Source organism: Leucopleurus acutus (genome assembly GCF_964270905.1).
Source record: "Leucopleurus acutus genome assembly, chromosome: 1".
In the NCBI taxonomy this organism is placed as follows: Eukaryota; Metazoa; Chordata; class Mammalia; order Artiodactyla; family Delphinidae; genus Leucopleurus; species Leucopleurus acutus.
This window is the reverse complement of record NC_139142.1, coordinates 61066757-61089511: the sequence shown is the minus strand read 5'-3', so window position 1 is coordinate 61089511 and position 22755 is coordinate 61066757. Positions and strand designations below refer to the sequence as shown.

The window sequence follows — 22755 nt, the reverse complement described above, 5'->3', positions numbered from 1 at the left end:
TCTCCAAGTACCTTCATCATCAATCTATTTAATCAACACATTCCCAGGTCTACCACATCTTGGAATTTGTCTTTACAGTGTTACTCATTTTACAAGTTTTCACTCCTCAACTATAGCATCTTGTCCTTCCAGAACAACAAATGTCTTTGTGTTTTTTCTAAAGCTATTTCTTCTCTTCTGTGCTCATTCTTCCTGTTCTCTTATTCTTATAGTCTGTCAACTTTCTCTTTACTTCACCAAGCTCAAACTCTTTGACAGTTCATTACTTTGCATATTTCTGCTTGTCCTGTTTTGGAACAAATGCCTTTGTGAAATCTTCCATAGTCTTCCAGTAAAGCGTCCAAAAAACAGACCGGAAGGAAAATTTTATAAATCAGCTTTGTTTACTCTAAAGTAAAATTAAATTCTCAGTGGAAGAGTATGGATAGTTGTAGAGCAGTTTCCAAATATCTGGTGAACAGTTTCAGTTAGGAATCTAAAAGCTTTTGCTACAGAGCGAGGATAGAAACATCCAGAAATGGAGCCAAATCATACAGTATGAATTCTTCAAAAATATTAAACATTTAAAATTAAAATCCAGAAGTGTGTTAGAACTTGATGAGTTTATTTTGATAATACTTCAGGGGGTTATAATTAGTAGGATACAGGAGGGATCAGTAAAGAGCCCTCTTATTGAGAAGGTTCCGTGTCTGCTCTCAGTTTGGAGAATATACTACAATCACAGGTTAAAAGGCAGTGATTTACCAAGAGTTCAGGGATCATGAAATTTGACATTAGGTAAGCAGAAGTGAGAAAGAGAGCTGTAAATCTAGTAACCAAATAACAATATAGTTATCAGGGATGGGGTAAAGTAAGCACTCACAGGTTAGAAATAAAAAACTGAAAGAAGAGAGATGCTGCACTAGACCCAGAAATAGAGAGTTGAAAACATGGGACAAGTTGCAGATAATGGTAAGTTTGGTCTCAAAAACAGGTCACAGGGTCAAGACTTAAGATTCTGAAGCAATTGATAAGGTGTCGTCATGGGGAACTGGGGGCTTTTTCTAGCTGGCAATGCTCCTTGGCTTATCCTTTTACCTTTTGGAGAATCTTTGTACCTCATAAACTGGAGAATAGCATAGAGCCTAATAGTTATCTTCTGATATGCCCCTGGAGACAACTTTTGTTATTTTGATACTGTTTTCCATAACTATTTATAATTTTCTTTCTTTGAATTGCCTATAAAGTTATATGTTAGTGTTAAAAAAGCATGGCCTGTTAATGATAGTGGTATTCCTTAGTGTCCATTTATAAAATTTTATAATACCTCATTCAGATTTGGGGGGCACTAATACCAGCCTATTCTAGAAAAGTAGCATGATGAATATCTAAAGCAAATTAAGTGTTTGTTTTGTTTTGTTTTGTTTTTTGCGGTACGCGGGCCTCTCACTGTTGTGGCCTCTCCCATTGCGGAGCACGGGACGCGCAGGCCCAGCGGCCATGGCTCAGGGGCCCAGCCACTCCGCGGCATGTGTGATCTTCCCGGACCGGGGCACGAACCCGTGTCCCCTGCATCGGCAGGCGGACCCTCAACCACTGCACCACCAGGGAAGCCCAAATTAAGTGTTTTGAAATGTCAAGAATCAACAAATAATATTCAGATACCTATATTTGTTAAAGTTTAAAACAAAATATAATGAAATTTCATAGATACATCACAGTATGTAATTATGATAGCACTTTCTCCCAGTTTATTCCCACAAACACGGGGAAATAGAGAGTAATTGACCAAAAATGAATGGTTTCTGATCTAGCATTCAGCCACCAATAAGATAATGTCCAGGACTTGGAGTTTATGACTGGCTCTACCTAATTTCAGCATATATGTAAGCAAAGAATTTCTTCTTAAAGAATGAGTACCTTATTTATGTTTCCCATTTGTTTTTACTCTAAAACTACTCTTCTTCTGCCTCAAAGGGATTTTAAGTTTGTCAAGTTAAAGAAGGCATCATCAACAAGTAGGTGAGATTCATGAGATTCACCTGCTTTTAAAAGTGGAAGAATTATTTCTGTTGGAAATAATAAAAGTCCTAGTTACAATCAGTATTTGTGCCTGTTGATCTGATTTACTGGTTAAAGGAGTTTGTTTTGTGTACTTGCTTGTGTGTCATTTTCTCCCCAGAATTTCACTGTAACATCAGATATATACTCTTCCTTTGAAATAGCTATTATTTACTAGTTACTGCTTAAAATAACTAATATTTATGAGATAGCCAGGCATTACAAAATACACTGTAGTGTATAATACATATCTGATAAAATGGAAGTTAAAAATAATTCTCCTTATATTATTTCCATTTTTATATGATGATGATTACAAAAATAATAGCTAACACTTACTGATGTGCCAAACACTAGGCCAGGCACTTTGCATTCGTTAATTCTTAATTCAGTTAATCCTTACAACAACTCAAGTAAGTACTGTTATGTGTCCATTTTGCAAACCAGAATCTGAGGTATGGAAGGGTAAAGTAATTTCCCCAAAGTTATGTGCTTGGCAAAACCAGAATTTTAACTCAGTCCAATACCCAAATTCCATGCACATTATCATTTCACTGTAATCAGTTAACTTATTGCATCCTATTTTTCAAAATCTAGCAAAGAAAAGTTAATGTAGAAAATAATAACCTCTAAGTCAGTGGTTCCCACCCTTGATTGTATACTGGAATCATGTGATCACTCCCAGAGATTTTGGTTTAATTAGTAGAAGATGTGGCCTGAGCTTGAGGATTTTTAAAAACTCCTCAGCTGATGTGCACTTAAGGTTGTAAACCACTGTCCTAAATGCCCACTGACTGTGGAAATGGAAATATTTGTGGCAAAATCACCCTGTACATGTTTGTCTGATAACAATAGGAGTAAGGTTAGTAAGTGCATATTTAAAGCTGTGAGAGCTCTTATTTCCACAAAAATATTCATTTGATTGATTTAATATGTAACGATGGTGTTTCATATCTCATGTTTTTGTTTTGTTTTAAATGCAGACGTAACCCATGGTTATCTTGAACAAGAGACCATGGGGAGAAACAAAAGTACACAGCCAGATGAGCAACTGCCTGTGAATTCTAAGAGAAGCATGCATCAGAAATCCAATGAATTAGTTAATGAAGCTACATGTGAGGGCATAGAATCGCCAGAGCAGAGATCAAGGAATTTTCAAGTCATCAGTCCTCGTCTAGGTGATGAGACAGCTTACTGCACTACAGAAAAGTCCAAGTGAGTGCTAGCAGCCTTAGATTTAGAAAGTAAGAATTGGGAGAACTCTTCCTTCCTTCCTCCCTCTCTCTGTCCCTCCCTTTCTTCTTTTTTATGTGGCCTAAATTTGACATATCATTAACTTATTAGAATTTGAGGAATCTAATACTAGAGTTTTCTACTATTTTCATTACATTAATATAATGTGTCTAAATCACTGAGTGAAAAAGCACAAGGTGAGTTTGAATGAAGGTCATGAGGTTTTATATTGTTTTGTTGAATATTATTTTAAGTGACCTTTCATTAAGGATCTGGAAATAGCTACTAAGTTGATATTAGATGGGATATTATTCATCAGAGCTATAACCTGGCAGCTCCAAGACAAAATAAGCCCAAAGATATGATTTGATTTTGGTCAGCGCTGTTCTTCATTTAAATGAATTTGAATGCTTTTAGAAGGGTTATCTACTCTCCCATTTACCTTCCTTATTATTTTACATTCTGTAGTTTCTACCCATTCACTTTATGTAGCTACCTATTTCATGAAGGAATTTGAATTTTGACACCTGTGACTTTTACCTATGGGAGAAAAGCACTTTGGTAATTAGTCATGTACTATGAAAATACTGCTAAATTTAAAGATTCTCAATGACTAATATAATTTATAACAATATTGAAATATAAATATTATGTTTTCAGTCCAGACAAAAATCATATTTTATGGAATACTTTTTAACGGAGTTTTACATAGGAATAGCTATTTCTATTTACTTAAAAATTATGAAATAACTATATTAATGAATATTAATATATAATGAAGTGGATATATTAATATGTTCCACTTTCTTGGCAATCAGTTATATTCTTATCAAAGTGTAGTTTGGAGTACATTTTTGGGGAGTAGGGGTGAATGAAGAGGTGATAAACTTTATAACCACGTGGGAAAAGTAAATAATAGAGATTAGGCTAAAGTCATCTCTTTTCCCTTCCCTTCCTTTATAGTACTTGCTAACAAGTTAATATTGTTCTCAAATAGCATACACATTGTAAAAAAATTTTTTTTGCTTAAAGGTTACAGGAATAGGTTTTCATTTTTAATGTTGCAAATTTAATAATGAAAATATGATATTCCGTCAATTATAATGAAAAGATATTTATTGTTCCTATTTTCAGAAAAGTAAGAAATGTATCTAGAGTCCTGACAAGAAGTACAAATTGAATTAATATTCACAAGCCCTTAAAAACTGCATTCTTTAAGTATACTGAACCATGAATCTCTAGACATTACTAAATACTTTTCACAGATTTAGCTCTCCCTGTGAAATTGATATATTAGCACCTCTGTGATGTATTGTATATTAGCACCTCTGTGAAATTGCAATGTTTAGTCTTTTTCATCCATAGTATTTTCTTAACAGTGCATAACAAGGAAAAATTTTAATTAAGTAACTTTACATACTTACTGTTAAAATTAAATGTTTCCCCCATTTGAAGTGTAAAATGTATAGATCCTATATAGTTGAAATTATATGTATATTGTTTTAATAGTTTTCTTTATTACAGCATTATGGAACATAGAAATAATGATTTGCATTACAAATGTATGATTCCTTGTCAAGTTACTTCAGACTTAAATAAAGAGGAGACAATAGGATTGCTTCTCAAAGAATTGGACATTCTCAAAGCAAGCAATAAAAAGGTACAATATAGGAAGTCTGATGATTGTACAGTATACTTTTAGCTATTGACCTTCTAAGTTTGCTTTGTCACTCATCATAATTCAGTTTTATTGTGTACTTTAATCCTTTAACAGTAGCTTTATGCTGTTGCCATACCATGCCATTCACGGTATGATTGAGTTGAGACATGAGCTGTGAAAAGCAATTTCTTTGGTTTCCTGCCTTGGTGGCTTGCAATATCACTTCCTTTTTCATAGATCTGTGGTACCTAAAAAATTCAAATTTTACTTCATTGGTTTCATGTTACTTTCTTAACTTTTTTTTCTTTTTTTTAGTAGTACCTGTGCCCTGTATTTCATCTCAATAATATATGTAAACTTTAAAGTAGCAAGCCTTGGAAATATTGTCATTTACCTTGTGTTATCTTATAGTGCTACATTTTGTCCAATCCAATTTGTCATGTCATGTTTTATCTTTTCTGACTCTTTTTCTAGTTACATTCCTTTGAGCTTTAAATAATGTTCGTTTTCTATGCCTGCCTTCTTTTTTTTTAACCTCTACATACTTTTCTGATTCTAATATTCTAGTTGTTTGACCTAATCACACTGAAGCATGATGTTAAGAATGTTGATCATGTCTGACGGAAAACAGCATAAATGACATAAACGGAGGGAGAAATTAAAAAGAAAACATTTGGAGGGATCCTGTATGAAAGTCTGAGATATTTTCTGTATTTTCATTTACCAGCTGTTTATTACATGCCAATTATGAGCCAGGTGCCAATGCCAATTTAAATGGAATATGATGGCATAGCATTCTCAAAGGGAGATTTGTATCAAATATTAAGATTATTATCTTAATTAATTTTGTTTCAAAATATTAGAATTACTAAGAGAAGCTATAATTTGTGCTACCCATTATTTTATTACGACAGTCCCTTCCAAGTCTTTTGCTTTAAGACAAAAGAATGGATCAGATTGCTTTTTGCTGCAGTAGTTATTTTTAATAATAATGTTCTTCCTTCTTTAATTTCATTTGCCTATACACACACATAAAATTAAGTGTATATTAAAATGTTTTTATAATTTCTATGTCATTTCAGGTAATTATTATTTTATAAACTATCTTAAAACCTTAAATTTTTTTTTCCCCTGGAGTTATGTATTCAGTAAGTTAATACAGTTATTCTATAAGGGTCTAGAGAAAAGCAAAAATTATCTTTGGGATTAATTATATTTGTGCAAGAAATTTATTAGTAAGAATATGTTTATTTCAATGTGTTTTAGCTTCAAGAAAAACTGACTAAAGAAGATGAAGAACAGAGAAAACTAAAGCTTAAACTGGAACTCCAAGAAAAAGCAACAGAAGCTCAAATTGCTGAAAAAACAGCAGGTATAGTAGATCAGTATTAACATACGGCATTCAAAATCATACACAAGGTTATTATCTGATGTGGCTTGGTGAATAGTAGCAAACTCGCTTATTTGTCAAAGGAGGGAAAGCTCTGTCTTCTTTCTTTCTTTTTTTTTTTGCCTGCTTAGAAAATAGGTGGCTTTACCTGGTACTGGTATTAGTGAGAGCTTTACCTGTATTCATACTGATTTGGGCATTAAATTCATTGTTAACACCATGTCAATCCAATCACAAAAAGGTTGTTTGTTTTGTTGGAAGGGCCTGAACAAACAAGGGGAAATAATGATTACCAGTGCCTCTACCTTTCAACCAGCAGTTCACATACCACTTATTGTTTTAGCTTGTTGAGAGGAAATACTTCTCCTTTGTATGAAGATAGTCATATATTCATTGCCAGTGAAAACCTACATTTGATTCAAAAATCCGTTTTGTGCAGTTAATTAATTTTCATCTGATGACGTGGATGATGATGAAGACAATGTTTGCCCTGAAAAGATCTTTCCCTGAAGATAATGTTTTCTGGTAAAAGGTTGCCAGAGTTTAAGATTATAAATGAATGCCTGAAATGTTTTGGAGTCTGTCTTCATTCACAGGTCACGGCAAGGAGTAAATTTGTAAAATGTATCTGTGATGTCTTACAGATATGATCAGGTGATTCTCAGTTGTCTCTGATGGACTCTGTCTCTCCCTCTCTACAGTTTATATATTATCCCTGTGACTCTCTTCCTCACACTGTTTTAGTGTGTTAAGAAAAGAGATATTTCATAGAATAGTAGAAATTAGCATTCAGAGGCATTTTATAGATCCCTTATTTTAACATTTTTATATCAATTGGAATGCTTTTAAAAAGTAATTGTATTTTGTGATTAGTTTGAAGTTATAATCATACTTTATAAATCACTTAACCTGGGACTTTGCTGGTGGCACAATGGTTAAAAATCCATCTGCCAACGCAGAGGACACTGGTTCAAGCCCTGGTCCAGGAAGATCCCACATGCCTGGGAGCAACTAAGCCTGTGTGCCACAACTACTGAGCCTGTGCTCTAGAGCCCGCGAGCCACAACTACTGAGCCCACGAGCCACAACTACTGAAGCCTGTGTGCCACAACCACTGAAGTCTGTGCTCCTCAACAAGAGAAGCCACTGCAATGAGAAGCCCACGCACACCAATGAAAAGTAGCCCCCACTCGCCTCAACCAGAGAAAGCCCACGTGCAGCAAGGAAGACCCAACGCGGCCATACATACATACGTAAAAAATTTTAAAAAATAATAAACCACTTAACGTGGTTGCATATGAAAGAATTCTGGTGTTTTAGGTCAGAGAAATGATTAACAGATACTGTCTGTCTTCAAAATATTACTGTGCAAAGTAGAACATCACCATGAAAATATAACTATATAACCAAGATGATCATAAATAAATACTCCAGCCAAATACCAGATGGTTGTTTTTCTATTATGTTAAACTACTATGAATTTTTTGTTTCTTTTTTAGTGGGGAAATATAAGAGTAATATATTTTAAGGAAAATTAACAGTATGTTAAAAATGAATAATTCAAATATAAATTTAGAACAATTTAGAAGTTTCTTGGCTTTTTATAATCAAATATGTATACTAATCGCTGAAATGGTATTACAAGAAGTACATTTGTTTTAAGGTGTTTACATTATAATATAACTTTGTATGTGTCTTAACAGATGTATTTTAATAAGATTTAGGCCATTGTGATTTATTGTAAATCATGAATTCATATATCTGCGTAGCTCATTTATCTCTTGGAGGGGAAAGAACATTAAGCATTAATATTTACTCTTTAAGCTTTTGTGTAATATAGCTAATCATATACTTTACATATTTATTTATTGGTATATATTTAAGGGTTCCCTATTACTAAACAGTATGAATCACACATGCATAAAATGGAAAGAATTTGATTGCTTTATGATTCTTGTTAACATCAAATTCTTCTCATTAATGACAAAATACTATTTCAATAAATGTTGAATGTTTGAAAGATGTTTAGGATATTTTTATAGCTTCCTAAATTGATGAAAATAGTAGTGCTATATAGTTTCTCTGGAGCTAAGCAATCCTAAAGAAACATGTCCAACCATTTAGTTACAAAAATGGCTCAAGGACTTCCCTGGTGATGCAGTGGTTAAGAATCCACCTGCCAATTCAGGGGACACAGGTTCGAGCCCTAGTCTGGGAAGATTCCACATGCCGCAGAGCAACAAGGCCCATGCGCCACAACTACTGAGCCTGCACTCTAGAGCCCGTGAGCCACAACTACTGAGCCCATGTGCCACAGCTACTGAAGCCCGCATGCCTAGAGCCTGTGCTTCACAAGAGAAGCCACCACAATGAGAAGCCCGCGCACCGCAACGAAGAGTAGCCCCCACTCGCCGCAGCTAGAGAAAGCCTGTGTGCAGCAACGAAGACTCAATGCAGCCAAAAATAAATAAATTTTAAAAAAAGAAAAAAATGACTCAAAATTTAAATCCCCTAAGTTTTTTAAAGTATAAATTTTCAAAATGTATCTTTACTTTTTAATGTTTTAGTTCTATCTTATTAAAAAACTTGAAGATATTTTACTTTTAACCTTGGAATTATTATTATAATACGTCAAAAGAAAAAAGCTGAATTGTTTAAGAAATCCATTGGTTTGAAACTACAGGAAATTTATAAACTGACTCTTGGTAACGCTTGAACTTTTTCATATTTTCTCATTATACATGAATTTTTTTAAAGTTTATCTTAGAAAAGCTAATCTTGAAAAAGCTTATCTCCTACCTGATCAGTAGTAAGTGCAATCAAAAAGCTAAACACAATAACGAAAAAAAGTATGTTACTACCCTCATAGAAAGAGGAACATTATGGTACTATGAGTACATGTGATAAATGTTTTATTTAGTCATATGAAAGAACAAAGAATCCACACAAGCATGGATATTTGTTTCTGTTACTGCTCATTTTTATATTCAAAATAAACATGTATTTGCTAAAGTATATTACAAATGTGCATACACATACAAGTATTATAGTATACTTAAGCAGAATATAAAATGTTTTAAAAGTCAAACTATTCCACATTAAAAGAAATACATGCTAAAACATCTGAACATTGGAAATTGCAAATAGGATACAAAAATGTATGTCTATAGGTTTTTCAAATAAAATGTTAATTAAAATATGAGGTATTCTAAGGAAATAGCCATTTTCTTTGAGTATATTAAATGTAAAGATTTTTATATATATATAAGAATATTCATATCAGTATAAGTTATGATAGCAATAGAATTAGAATCAATCGAATAATAAGGCAATGGTTAAATAAATTCAGGTATCTTTATGGTATGAGACATTGTTCAGTAATTTAAAAACGTTTTTAAAGAATATTTAATGATATGAAAAAACTTTATGAATTAAAGTTAAGTGAAAGAAGTAGGGGGAAGCTGTATTTATAATTTTTGTTAAAAAACTATATACACATGTATATAATATAAAATGAGAGTCAAACTTTAATAGTGTTAATGGGTGTATAAATGCTTCAATTAACAGGATTTTTTCTGCCTTTTCAGGTTTTCTGCAGTGATTTAGTATTAGAAAAAGTAATGTTACTTTTAAAAGATGTGATTTTGTTTTAAGTTACTTGCTCACTAATCTTAAAATAATTCCTGTGATAGGTTCGACACATAAAGATTACATAAACCAACATCTTATGAAATCCATGTGATGGCTTTGATCAGATCTTGCCATTTTACCTGTGCCACTTTTCTTGTCCTTCAGATTTCTCCCTTTTTTACTTTTATGTCTTTATTATGTAACTTATGTATATGTTAGTCCAACTTGTCTCCCCAGCTGATTGTATAATTTATAAGAATAAGAATCTTGTATAATCAAAACCACATAAAACAAAATGTTCCCAGTACTTTGTGAGACAGGTTGAAACAATGGGAAGACTATAAGCCTTGGAATCAGATGGACTAAGGTTCAAGTCACAGTCTTGACACTTAATACCGACCATGTGCCTCTGGGCAAGTTACTTAGCCTCTCCAGGTTTACTTCCTCCCATGTAAGATGTAAATATTAACTCATTTACCAGATTATTTTAAGGATTAGAGACAAGGTATAGAGGCACCTAGGATATAACTGGTACTCAGTGAATTATAGCTAATATTAATATTTGATTATTTTTATCTTTATGAAATTCTTAAATCTTTGAGATTTATGCTAATATATTTCAGAAGTCATGAAAAAATTTTTGTTCTGTTTAACTTTTAATTTAAGTTCATAGTTCACTGTTAATTTTAAAAGGGAAATAGAAAAGTGAAACAAAAAAGTTTGAAATGAAGGATTGGATGATGAGAAAAATTACCATTGAGATATATATATTTATTAGCATTTATTACATTTTCCTTAAACATGAATCTGAAATAAAAGAAATGGGATGCACAGAATTTGGCTTTTAATCTAATATATACCTATGATAAACCTTCATGTAGACTATTACAACAGCATTTCCTTTGTTTCCCTGTTAGTTTTACGTAGTGTGAATACTATCATTATAGTGTGATCTCATGAGAGTTGGAAACTCCATTGTGTCCTACGTCATGATAAAATCTCAAATGGTTGACCTTTTTACCTTCCCCTACTTTTTTGACATCACCATCATCATCATCACCACCATCGATACTGTTTTTATTAGGTGCTTAATAGGGACTATGCTAACTTCTTTAAAATTTAAAGAAATATTTATTGAGGGGTTTTTATGTACTAGGCACTGTGCTAGGCACTGAATATGCATCAGCAAATAAAACAGATTTGGTATTTCAAACATGTCTTTTTGTTTGCAGTCACTTCTCATTCATAATACGCATTGTAGTAGATAGTGGTTAAATGCTTAGACTTTGGATTCAAACCTTTGTTCTAATCTTTCTACTGTTTATCATGTGTAAATGACAGCCTCACTAAGATTTGGTTAAAACCTACCTTATGGTTTGGTGACGTTTAAGTGAGATAATGTTTGTGAAGTACTTAACCCATTAGAAAGCACTCAATAATGGTAATTATGATGATAAGGTGATGATGTCACCATCGTGTTTTCTCAAGACTTCTTGATCTAATAGGGGGCATATCAAAGTGTAACTAACATAAATAACTAACTCATAGCTACTTATATATGGTTTTGTTTCACAAAGAATTGATATGTATTCCTTGTTAAACATATATTTTATTTACTTCATCTTATCCACACAGGTTTTAGTTTTCCTTGACTTTCAGAATTAACCTTATTTAGAAAGTTTGAAAATATGAAAAAAAATTTTACATCTCTACAAAAAAGAAAATAAAGGAATTTAATAAGTAGGTCTTATGTTTTAACTCATTAAATTATATATGTGGATAATATGATTTGTAAATTATTGGCATGTATGACTTTCAGATACTAGGGCATGTTTTAGAGAAGCACAACTGAAACATTGTCTCTGTCCTTTAGGTAAATGTCTTTTCTCATCTAAATAAAATAATTAAACCATAAATACTTCAAAAATTCTTTTATTTAAATTAAGTTTGACAGTGAGAGATAGTATTGTATGACCTGATCTGAATCCATTTAATTTAATCACTCTTAGGTGAGTGACGTGGTTATAACTTTTAAAAATAATTTGTTTAATTAAGCCTTTCTTTTTTCTGAAACAGTCTCAGTGGGCATTGTCTAGTGTTTAATGTCTCTTAATTTTTATTAATCTATTGCATTTACAGTATACAGATGTGTAAATTTTTACACAAGAGTATTTATTTAAATAGTTTTTGTTATCTTGTGATATTTAAAATATTTATATTTCTTTAAAAGCTTTATATTTCTATTTCTTAAATGCTCACTTTAGAGTCTCTGCTCTATATGTTAGTTATTTTTCTTTCTTGCATGTCATCCATTAAAGATTAGCTGTGGAAGCTTGGAGCATGGAGAGATTATGAATGACAGAACAACTCCTGTAGAATAATAATCAGATTTTGGTATTTAATGCTGTTTGACTTTTGCAGACACATTTCTTATTAACCTTTGGTACAAAGAGAAATCCACGTTCCTGATATCTCATGGAGAAGATGAATTTGAGATCCTCTTCCAATTAAACTGAAATAAGGCCAATATTGGGTTTTAGTCAAAAGAACTCCTTAGTTCTTTAAGTCTTATATTTATATAAATCAATCAATCTATCTATTTATCTTAGTTACATTTTACATATAATTCAGTGGTTACATAATTTGCTTAGTTAGCATACTGTACTGATTCTGCAAGCGTTTAATCTGCTTTTTCTCTTTAAACATAGATTCTCCCCTGGGCACCCATATTTAGACTGACTTGTAAATAAAAATTGTTAAGCCCTTCTTATTACAGAGAATGTTCTTTTATTTTTGGTAGAGACAAGATGAGTTTAATGTTATTGTCCAAAGCATCAGAACGTAGAATCCCTGAAACGTATAACTTAAGTTTTTCTATTCAGGTTAACATGTAAATGTTAAAAGCATAGGTATGTAATCTACTGTTATAGCAAATATATTAAGACATCCCAACTAATTAACATGGAAAAATAAAAATTGTTATATAATAGAAAATGTTTACATTGTTCTCTTGTAAAAAAAAAAAATCTGTTACCATATATCATATCTCAAATGATGCTGACCATATAATGATTAAGAAGAACAAGAGTCAGTTCTATATATCAGAAAAACAGAAAATAGCGTTAATACTTGCTTTTAAGAAATCATGCACAATGGAATACCATTTTTCTGTATATAAATGGGCATTAATAAAATATGTTAGTCTTTAACACTTAAATGGCATAACAGTATTAATATAATGGAGCATTACATGTATCTATCTATAAATGTTTTTAATTTCAAAGGAAAAAGGATTTCAAGAATATAGCTAGTCATTTCAGATAAAAACAAAAAGTCCCATCTCTGTGAAATACAGCAGTTAGAAATACTGATAGGTAGAATGCTGATTATATTATTATCTTTGGCTGTAGAATCCTATAAGTATGAAAATTATAATGAGTGCCAGGTCAAATAATGCTTACAGGTAGAGTATGGCCAATTTTGTAACATGAGATCACATTATAATGATAGTATTCACATTATGTAAAAACTAACAAGGAAGCAAAGGAAATGCTGTTGTAACGGTCTACATGGTTTATCATAGGTATATATTAGATTAAAAGCCAAATTCTGTGCATCCCATTTCTTTTATTTCAGATTCACGTTTAAGTAAAATGTAATAAATGCTAATAAATATATATATCTCAATGGTAATTTTTCTCATCATCCAATCCTTCGTTTCAAACATTTTTATTTCACTTTTCTGTTTATTTCCCTTTTAAAATCTATTAACAGTGAACTATGAATTTAAATTAAAAGCTAAACAGAACAAAAATCTTTTCAAGGGCTTCCCTGGTGGCACAGTGGTTGAGAGTCCGCCTGCTGATGCAGGGGACACGGGTTCGTGCCCCAGTCCGGGATGATCCCACATGCTGCGGAGCGGCTGGGCCCGTGAGCCATGGCCGCTGAGCCTGCACGTCCGGAGCCTGTGCTTCTCAATGGGAGAGGCCACAACAGTGAGAAGCCCACGTACCGCAAAAAAAAAAACAAAAAAAAATCTTTTCATGACTTCTGACATCAAAGATTTAAGAATTTCATAAAGAGAAAAAATAATCAAATATTAATATTAGCTACAATTCACTGAGTACGAGTTATATCCTAGGTGCTTCTATACATTGTCTCTAATCCTTAAAACAATCTGGTATATTAGTTAATATTTACATCTTACATGGGAGGAAGTAAACCTGGAGAGACTTATAAATAACTTGCCCAAAGGCACATGGTCAGTACTAAGTGTCAAGACTGTGACTTGAGCCTTAGTGCATCTGATTCCAAGGCTTATAGTCTTCCCATTGCTTCGGTCTGTCTCACAGAGCAAAAGAGAGAAACCATTATAAATAACAATAACCAATTCTAAAGAGGAAATGATCTTGGAAAAAGTTTAGGTAGCAGTTATACTTCACTGAATTTTCATATTGGTATCTGTTAAAATTTAAAGTAGAAACTCTGTGCAGAAAATAAGTTAAATACCCCTTAATAGTATATTTCAGAAGTGCATAACATTATTGATACTGATTTTAACACTTCAGGGATACGCTTATCTCTTTTATATTAAAATTTATAGCTCTAAATGAATTTGGTAAAGTAGCAGGATACAAAATTAATGTACAGAAAACTCTGGCATTCCTATACACTAATGATGAAAAATCTGAAAGAGAAATTAAGGAAACACTCCCATTTACCACTGAAACAAAAAGAATAAAATACCTAGGAATAAACCTACCTAAGGAGACAAAAGACCTGTATGCAGAAAACTAAGACACTGATGAAAGGAATTAAAGATGATACAAACAGGTGGAGAGATATACCATGTTCTTGGATTGGAAGAATCAACATTGTGAAAATGACTCTACTACCCAAAGCAATCTACAGATTCAATGCAATCCCTATCAAACTACCAATGGCATTTTTCACAGAACTAGAACAAAAAAATTTCACAATTTGTATGGAAACACAAAAGACCCCGAATAACCAAAGCAATCTTGAGAAAGAAAAATGGAGCTGGAGGAATTAGGCTCCCAGAATTCAGACTATACTACAAAGCTACAGTAATCAAGACCACATGGTACTGGCACAAAAACAGAAATATAGATCAATAGAACAGGATAGAAAGCCAAGAGATAAACCCACACACATATGGTCACCTTATCTTTGATAAAGGAGGCAAGAATATACAGTGGAGAAAAGACAGCCTCTTCAATAAGTGGTGCTGGGAAAACTGGACAGGTACATGTAAAAGAATGAAATTAGAACACTCCCTAACACCATACACAAAACTAAACCCAAAATGGATTAAAGACCTAAATGTAAGGCCAGACACTATCAAACTCTTAGAGGAAAACATAGGCAGAACACTCTATGACATAAATCACACCAAGATCCTTTTTGACCCACCTCCTAGAGTAATGGAAATAAAAACAAAAATAAACAAATGGGACCTAATGAAACTTAAAAGCTTTTGCACAGCAAAGGAAAACATAAACAAGACGAAAAGAAAGACAACCCTCAGAATGGGAAAAAATATTTGCAAATGAAGCAACTGACAAAGGATTAATCTCCAAAGTTTACAAGCAGCTCATGCAACTCAGTATCAAAAAAACAAACAACCCAATCCAAAAATGGGCAGAAGATCTAAATAGACATTTCTCCAAAGAAGATATACAGATTGCCACCAAACACATGAAAGGATGCTCAACATCACTAATCATTAGAGAAATGCAAATCCAAACTACAATGAGGTATCACCTCACACCGTTCAGAATGACCATCATAAAAAATCTACAAGCAATAAATGCTGGAGAGGTTGTGGAGAAAAGGGAACCCATGGGAATGTAATGGGAATGTAAATTGATACAGCCACTATGGAGAACAGTATGGAGGTTCCTTAAAAAGCTAAAAATAGAGCTATCATATGACCCAGGAATCCCACTACTGGGCGTATACCCTGAGAAAACCAGGATTCAAAGAGTCATGTACTGCAGTGTTCATTGCAGCACTATTTACAATAGCCAGGACATGGAAGCAACATAAGTGTCCATCGACAGATGAATGAATAAAGAAGATGTGGCACATATATACAGTAGAATATTACTCAGCCATAAAAGGAAAGGAAATTGAGTTATTTGTAGTGAGGTGGATGGACCTAGAGTCTGTCATACGGAGTGAAGTCAGTCAGAAAGAGAAAAACAAATACCGTATGCGAATACATATATATGGAATCTAAAAAAAAAAAATGGTTCTGAAGAACCTAGGGGCAGAACAGGAATAAAGACGCAGATGTAGAGAATGGACCTGAGGACACAGGGAGGGGGAAGGATAAGCTGGGATGAAGTGAGAGAGTAGCATTGACATATATACACTACCAAATGTAAAATAGATAGGTAGTGGGAAGTAGCCACATAGCACAGGGAGATCAGCTCGGTGCTTTGTGACCACCTAGAGGGGTGGGATAGGGAGGGTGGAAGGGAGACACAAGAGGGTGGGGCTATGGGGATATATGAGTACATAGAGCTGATTCACTTTGTTTTACAGCAGAAAGTAACACAACATTGTAAAGCAATTATACTCCAATAAATGTAAAAAAAAATATAGCTCTAATATCAGATATATTAGAGGTATGAATGTAAAAAGCACATTTTTAGAAAGTGTTCTTATATATAGTCTTTGAGTTATCTGTACTCAATACATGTATATAATGATTGAGAGTTTTGCTAAAAAGAGTTACTGGTTTATATTTTTGCTACTTAAAGTCACAATTTTGTATAATTTTCTAATCAAGCTTTAGCAGTTTCTATACTCTTGGTAAGTATAAATTTATAGCAGCTTTACAGAGGAAAATTTTAAAACATGTAAAGAGCTTAAAAAACTTTTTTAATGTAATAATCATACTTCTAGGAATTTTTCTTAGTAATTAACTGTGTATATACATAAAGATTTGTGTACAAAGATGTTCATTACAGTGTTGTTTAGTGAATAATTGGAAACAGTGTTTATCTGATTTTAGGAGCATCTTAGTTCAATCAGATATGTCATGTCCAAATGATTGAATTCTATTCTATTCTATTTTATAATTTTGAATACTGAAGAATATGAGAACATATCCTGTTTATTTTAATTATGCACAGAATGTTACAAAACTATGCAACACATTTCTGTCGCCACATTTTTACGAGCTTGTATTTTTAATCAGAAAAGGTTATTTACAGAATAATCATGTAAAATGGTGAACATTCAAATCCAGTTTTAGAAATACAATATTCTGGCTTGTAAAAGAAGTTCTGAAGAAATAAGTTGAATCCAGCAATGTAATGCCAAGAGTAGAACCATCACACTACTTGGAATAGGTTGGTTAATTCTCTACTGGTGTGTGGCATTTACCATCTGTGTTTAAATTTATAATAAACAATTTATGCCAGGAAAGAGAAATTGTAAATTTTAAGGAAATTAAGACATAGCATAATGTTTGTGGTTCTGGAATATATATGAGGTGGTTTTGTAAAACACTAAATGTTATGTTTACAAGGAATTCATTTCACATCATGTAAAGCAATAATAGTAAATGCTCAGACAATCTGAAATTCTTATATATATAATAAAGTCTTTTACCAAACTATTATCTATATTATATTTGTTGGTTAGAATTTTGGAAGCTGAATTGTAATCAGTGATTATTTTACATGTTTCAAATTCAAATCCTAATGATTTCTTCTTCCCTCTCCTTAATTCAGCCTTTTCTGTTTACATAACTACCTTGAAGATGTAAATGGATTCTTTTTCCTGGGAAATGTCTGTCCTCCAAATTATGTTATTTAGAGAATCATGGTTCAGTGTTTAAACTAGAATGTTTTCCAATATACTGTCTCACTGCTACTGTATTTTAAAAGTAGTTTGAGAAGTGTAGAATATGGGCTTGTCAATAGACTTGGGTTCTACTAAGGAAATATGTACTCTGTCTTGATTCAATAAACTCATACTTAGTATGGTTCAGCTTCTTCATATTTACTTTTGCCTATGTTAGAAAACAATTAGCTTACTAAACAAATTTGAGTATTTGTGGATGGGGAGTGGGGGTGATCCTCTCTGAATCTTTCTCATTTGACTAAGAATTATAGGATATTTGATAACCGTGTTTAAAAATGGAGATATCCAAATATTATTGTAAACACCCAATGATTTGTTCTACCTACAATACAAGTATTTTACTGGGTTGGCTTACATAGTAGCTAATAATATTTGTTAATGTAATTTAACTGCTGTGAACCTTTACTGAACAAATATTGAAATTTATTCAAGTCAAAGGAAGAGAATCTCTAATGACTTTTGTTAAAGCTGCTATTTAATAGTTAAGGAGAAAAGTTTGTATGACATACGAGATGCAATTAACAGTAGATTTTACATTTAATAAAAAGAAAGAAGCATATGTATTTGCTTTATTCATTCCATCATAATTTGCATTAGAGCTGTGGGTGTTTAATGAGCAAATTCCAACTAAAATGCTATATTGATTTTCTAGTGAACTTTGTAATAGTCATCTACCTTGGAAAAGCTCAGTGTTTACAATTAAGCTTTCTTTACTGAAAATATTTGAGAGTTGCACATTGATTCTTTAGAAGTACTGAATTCTAGAAAAGGAATCGGGTTTTTCGTAATCAACAAATTTCACATATAACCTAATAGGTGTTAAAAATTATCATTTTGTAATACCTTACTTTTGGAAGACTTTTCTTAGCATTTATAAAATATATAATCAGATTTTGTGTGTCTGTGTTTTATGGCATTTTAAAATTTAACCTTAGAATACTCCTTTAAATACACACGTTGTTTATATATTTAGAGTTGATACAGCATTATAGAGGAAAAATTGTTTTCTCTTCATCACACAGGACCAAATATACCCTTGATGTAAAGCATTTGTCTTTAGGCATAGAGTTAACAAGACTTATTAAAGCCCTTGATATTAACAGCCTTACCTTTTCAATCAAGTGTTATTGTATATAAAGTAGAACACAGCTTACATTAAATGTCACTTTATAAAGATCTCATCACACTATACAGAAGTGATAGGAAGCCTGTCGGCATTTAAAGTTTAGTAAATAGTGTTTTAACCTTTCAATATGCCAGAATATTACAGGGCAATATAACATACATGTTAATCTGTACCTAGGTGACTGTTTAGCATCATTTTGTGCATCCTATCTGACCCACAAATTAGAAGTATTTTATAATGTAAAAATGTAAAAATATCTTAGAATATCATATTTTGTACAGACCTGTGTCATTATACTGTAGTGTTCTGAATGTGTTCTGAATAATATCTCCTTCAGTTCCCATTTGTAGTTTTTGCATGCCAATGAACAAGGTGAAAATGAAAAAAGCAAGAAATGTTGAAATGGCTATAGATATAAATGGTCCAAATTAATCAAAATCACATTTTTAATGTGTGTGGAAATGAAGCCAAATTGTGAGTCTGTGGATTGAGGGTGATGATGGTATTGGTGGCATGGAACTAACATTTGTTGAGAATCTACTTTATTTGACTAAGAGCTTTTATATATCATCTCATTTAATTTCCCCTAATAACCGTAACTGATGGTATTCTGTGCATTTTATACACCTGAATGGTGACTAACATAATTTAAGAAAAGTATAAAAAAAACAAGTTGCCTAACTTTACTGTGACAACACCTTGGATCTGAATTAAAGCCCATATTCTTCATAATACATCATGTTGTTTTCTCTAAGCTGTTATGAATATCCTTCCTAGGAGATTGTATACAACTAGAAGGGGAAAATAAAACTCATTACTGTGTACTACATTATGGGCAGAAATTTCTTTCAAAACAGCATGATAAATTGATACATAGAAGCAGAATAATGTGACACAGACAACCACATAGGAGTAATGATACTGCCTTAAAAAATATATGAAAATTGTACTGGAAACTACTGGATCTTCCAAAAGCTGCGTTCATAGCAAGAATTCCTTAACTTTATCTAAACTGTTGATTAAAAGCATTTGGTTTTATACATGAGAAATCAGTTGTTCTAGCACAATTTGTTATGTAGTTTGTTTAACCATTCATCTGTTACTAAAAATGTGGGGTGTTTCTGGGTTTTGGCTATTATAAATAAAGATGCTATGAATATTTGTATTGAAGTCTTTGTATTTAGACATATGCTTTAATTTCTATGCTTTAATTTCTCTTGGAGAAATACGAGTGGAATAGCTGAATCTTGTGGGTGTATGTTTACTTTTTTAAGAAACTGACATAATGTGATTATACTATCTTACATTCCACCAGCAGTGTATGAAAGTTCCAGGTTGTTTTACATCCTTGCCAACATCTTTAATGAGCCTTTCATATAAGTCATTGTAATAGGTTTGTATAGTTAACCCTTGAACAAAACCGATTTAAACTCTGCAAGTCCACTTATATGCACATTTTTTTCAATAAATACATACTACTGTACTACATGATCAACGGTTCTGCATCTGTGGATACAGAGAACCAACTGTAAAGTTATACACGGATTTTTGACTGCAGGAGGTGTGGGGGGGTGTCCACCTCTAACCCCGGTGTTGTTCAAGGGTCAGCTGTGTGTGGTGGCTATCTCATAGTTTTAATTTGCATTTCTGTAATGACTAAAGCTGTTGAGAACCTTTTTTTGTGCTTATTGCCATCAATATATCTACTTTGAAAAAAGTGTTCAAGTTTTTTGCCTAATTTTTAATTGGGTTTTTTGTTTCCTTGTTATTGAGCTTTGAGAGTTTTTTAAAATTATGTTCTAGATACAAGTCTTTTTGTCAGATATATGCTTTGCAATTATTTTCTTCCAGTCTGTGGCTTGTCTTTTCATTTTCTTAGCATCTTTTGAAGAGTGGAAATTTGTAATTGAATTAAATTGAAGTCCTACTTACCAATTTTTAAAAATTGGTTTATGCTTTGCTATTATTATAGTTAAGAAGCTTTGCCTACCTAAAGTCAAAGAGGTTTTCCTCCAGAACTTTTCTAATTTTAGGTTTTGCATTTGGGACTGTGATTTATTTTGTGGAATGCAAGGTTGGTTTACCATTTAAAAATCTATCAATATTACCAAAATAACACACCAAGAAAAGAAAAACAATCTGATCATCTTAAGGCCACACTCTGCTTTTATGTTTCAGCTCGTATATTGTAAATAAGTATCCTCGTTGCAGCTTATTTAGTGCTACATTTATTGCATTTTTGTACCTTCTATTGGTGATTTCACTGTTTAAGACAGCTGCGTGCTGAAATGCAATCTAATGTTCCCGAAGCATGGAAGGCTGTGTGTGTGTTATGGATAAACTTTGTTCAGGCATGAGTTATTGTCCTGTTGGCCATGAGTTCAGTGCTAATAAATCAACAATATATATTAACTAAGGTGTTTTTAAAAAGAAACATACATTAAACAAGGTTATGTATTAGTTGACAAAATGTTGATCAGTTTTAGCTGATTAAATTTTCTTTATGGGTCCTAATTTTGCTGCTTGATTGCATGCCTCATAATGGACACCAGACATGATGAACTTGACCATTTTGGGAGCTGGTATTTTTGTATTTTTATAAAATATTTTTGAGCTTTGTTCTGAGATATAGTTATGTTTCTTGGAAACAGGTCACTACTTCTGGGTCATGCTTTAAAGATAGGTAGGTTATTACCAGAGCAGTGTTTAGTCTAGGGTTAATTAATCCCCACTACTGAAGCAAGACCCTTCTGTGTATTCTATGTAGTAGTTCATGAATCATGAGTTTTTCCAATCTGGCTAGTGGGAACACGTACTATTTTTGGTTTTGTGGCGCTCAGGGCACTGATGCCTCTAAAACTTTCAGGTGGCTCTTTCCTCTGCATGGGTAGTTTACTCACATGTGTGTGCTCAGTCCTCAGCTGATTTCTTGAGGAATACCCTCTGCATGTCTCCAAAGCTTTCTCTCTTTGCAGCTGTTTTTTCCTCTGATTGTCTTGTGAATTCTAGCTGCTTTGGTTTCCTTAGACTCCTCTCTTCAAATTGTGGAGTCTGCTGGCCTCCTCCTGGATTCTTCCTTTCCTGTGCCATGTCCAGAAAACTTTCAATGTATTAAGCTGGGCCAGTCATAGGGCTCAACTCTTTTGTTTTCCTCTCTCAGGTCACTCTCTTTATTTCCTTATCAACTTGAAAACTCATCCCATGCATGTTTTGTCCATTAGAAAAACTTGTTTTAAGTGGGAATACAAATTTGGATCCTGTTACCCTGTCTTGACCAGGAGGACAAGGCTGTGTTGCTTAAAATTTAATCCTAACATACACTCTCGAAGATTTTATCATATATGCTTTTTTCCTGTTATTCACTTAATGCTTTTCTTTAAAAATCTCATCTTTTTAACTAGATAAATATATATTTTAATGGAATTTTTTTTAGTTTTAACGTCTGTACCCAAAAAGTGCACAAATAACTGTACAGTTTTATGAATCTCAGAAAGTGAACACACTTGTATATCCAGCACCCAGATGTAGAAGAAAACCAAATATTACCAATAGAATATCACCAGATATCACGAAAAGTTCCTCATCCTCCCTTCTAGTACTACCTCCAAAAGTTAGTAACCATTATCCTAAGTTTAATAGCCAGGCCATTCTTTTTTGTTTTTGAACTTTAAATAAATGAAAAAATGGAAAATTACCCTTTTTTGGCATCTACCTCAACAATATGGGTAATTTAAAGAAATTTGAATTTTAATTGGACATTAAATTAAATGCCACTCA

At 32.7% G+C, this 22755-nt stretch overlaps 1 protein-coding gene across 2 annotated transcripts in view; it reads left to right on the top strand.

Moving 5' to 3' along the window:
- MIPOL1 (mirror-image polydactyly 1) overlaps positions 1 to 22755 on the top strand; it is a 312254-nt gene that overhangs the window by 71023 nt on the left and 218476 nt on the right. Inside the window, exons 4-6 of one of the 2 annotated variants that reach the window (XM_082835259.1) lie at positions 3024 to 3255; positions 4798 to 4933; positions 6200 to 6305. In XM_082835259.1, the coding sequence (XP_082691385.1) occupies positions 3024 to 3255; positions 4798 to 4933; positions 6200 to 6305 (474 nt within the window). Of the gene's footprint in view, positions 1 to 3023; positions 3256 to 4782; positions 4934 to 6199; positions 6306 to 22755 lie in introns of both variants that reach the window. The other variant, XM_082835258.1, reaches the window with a different exon arrangement.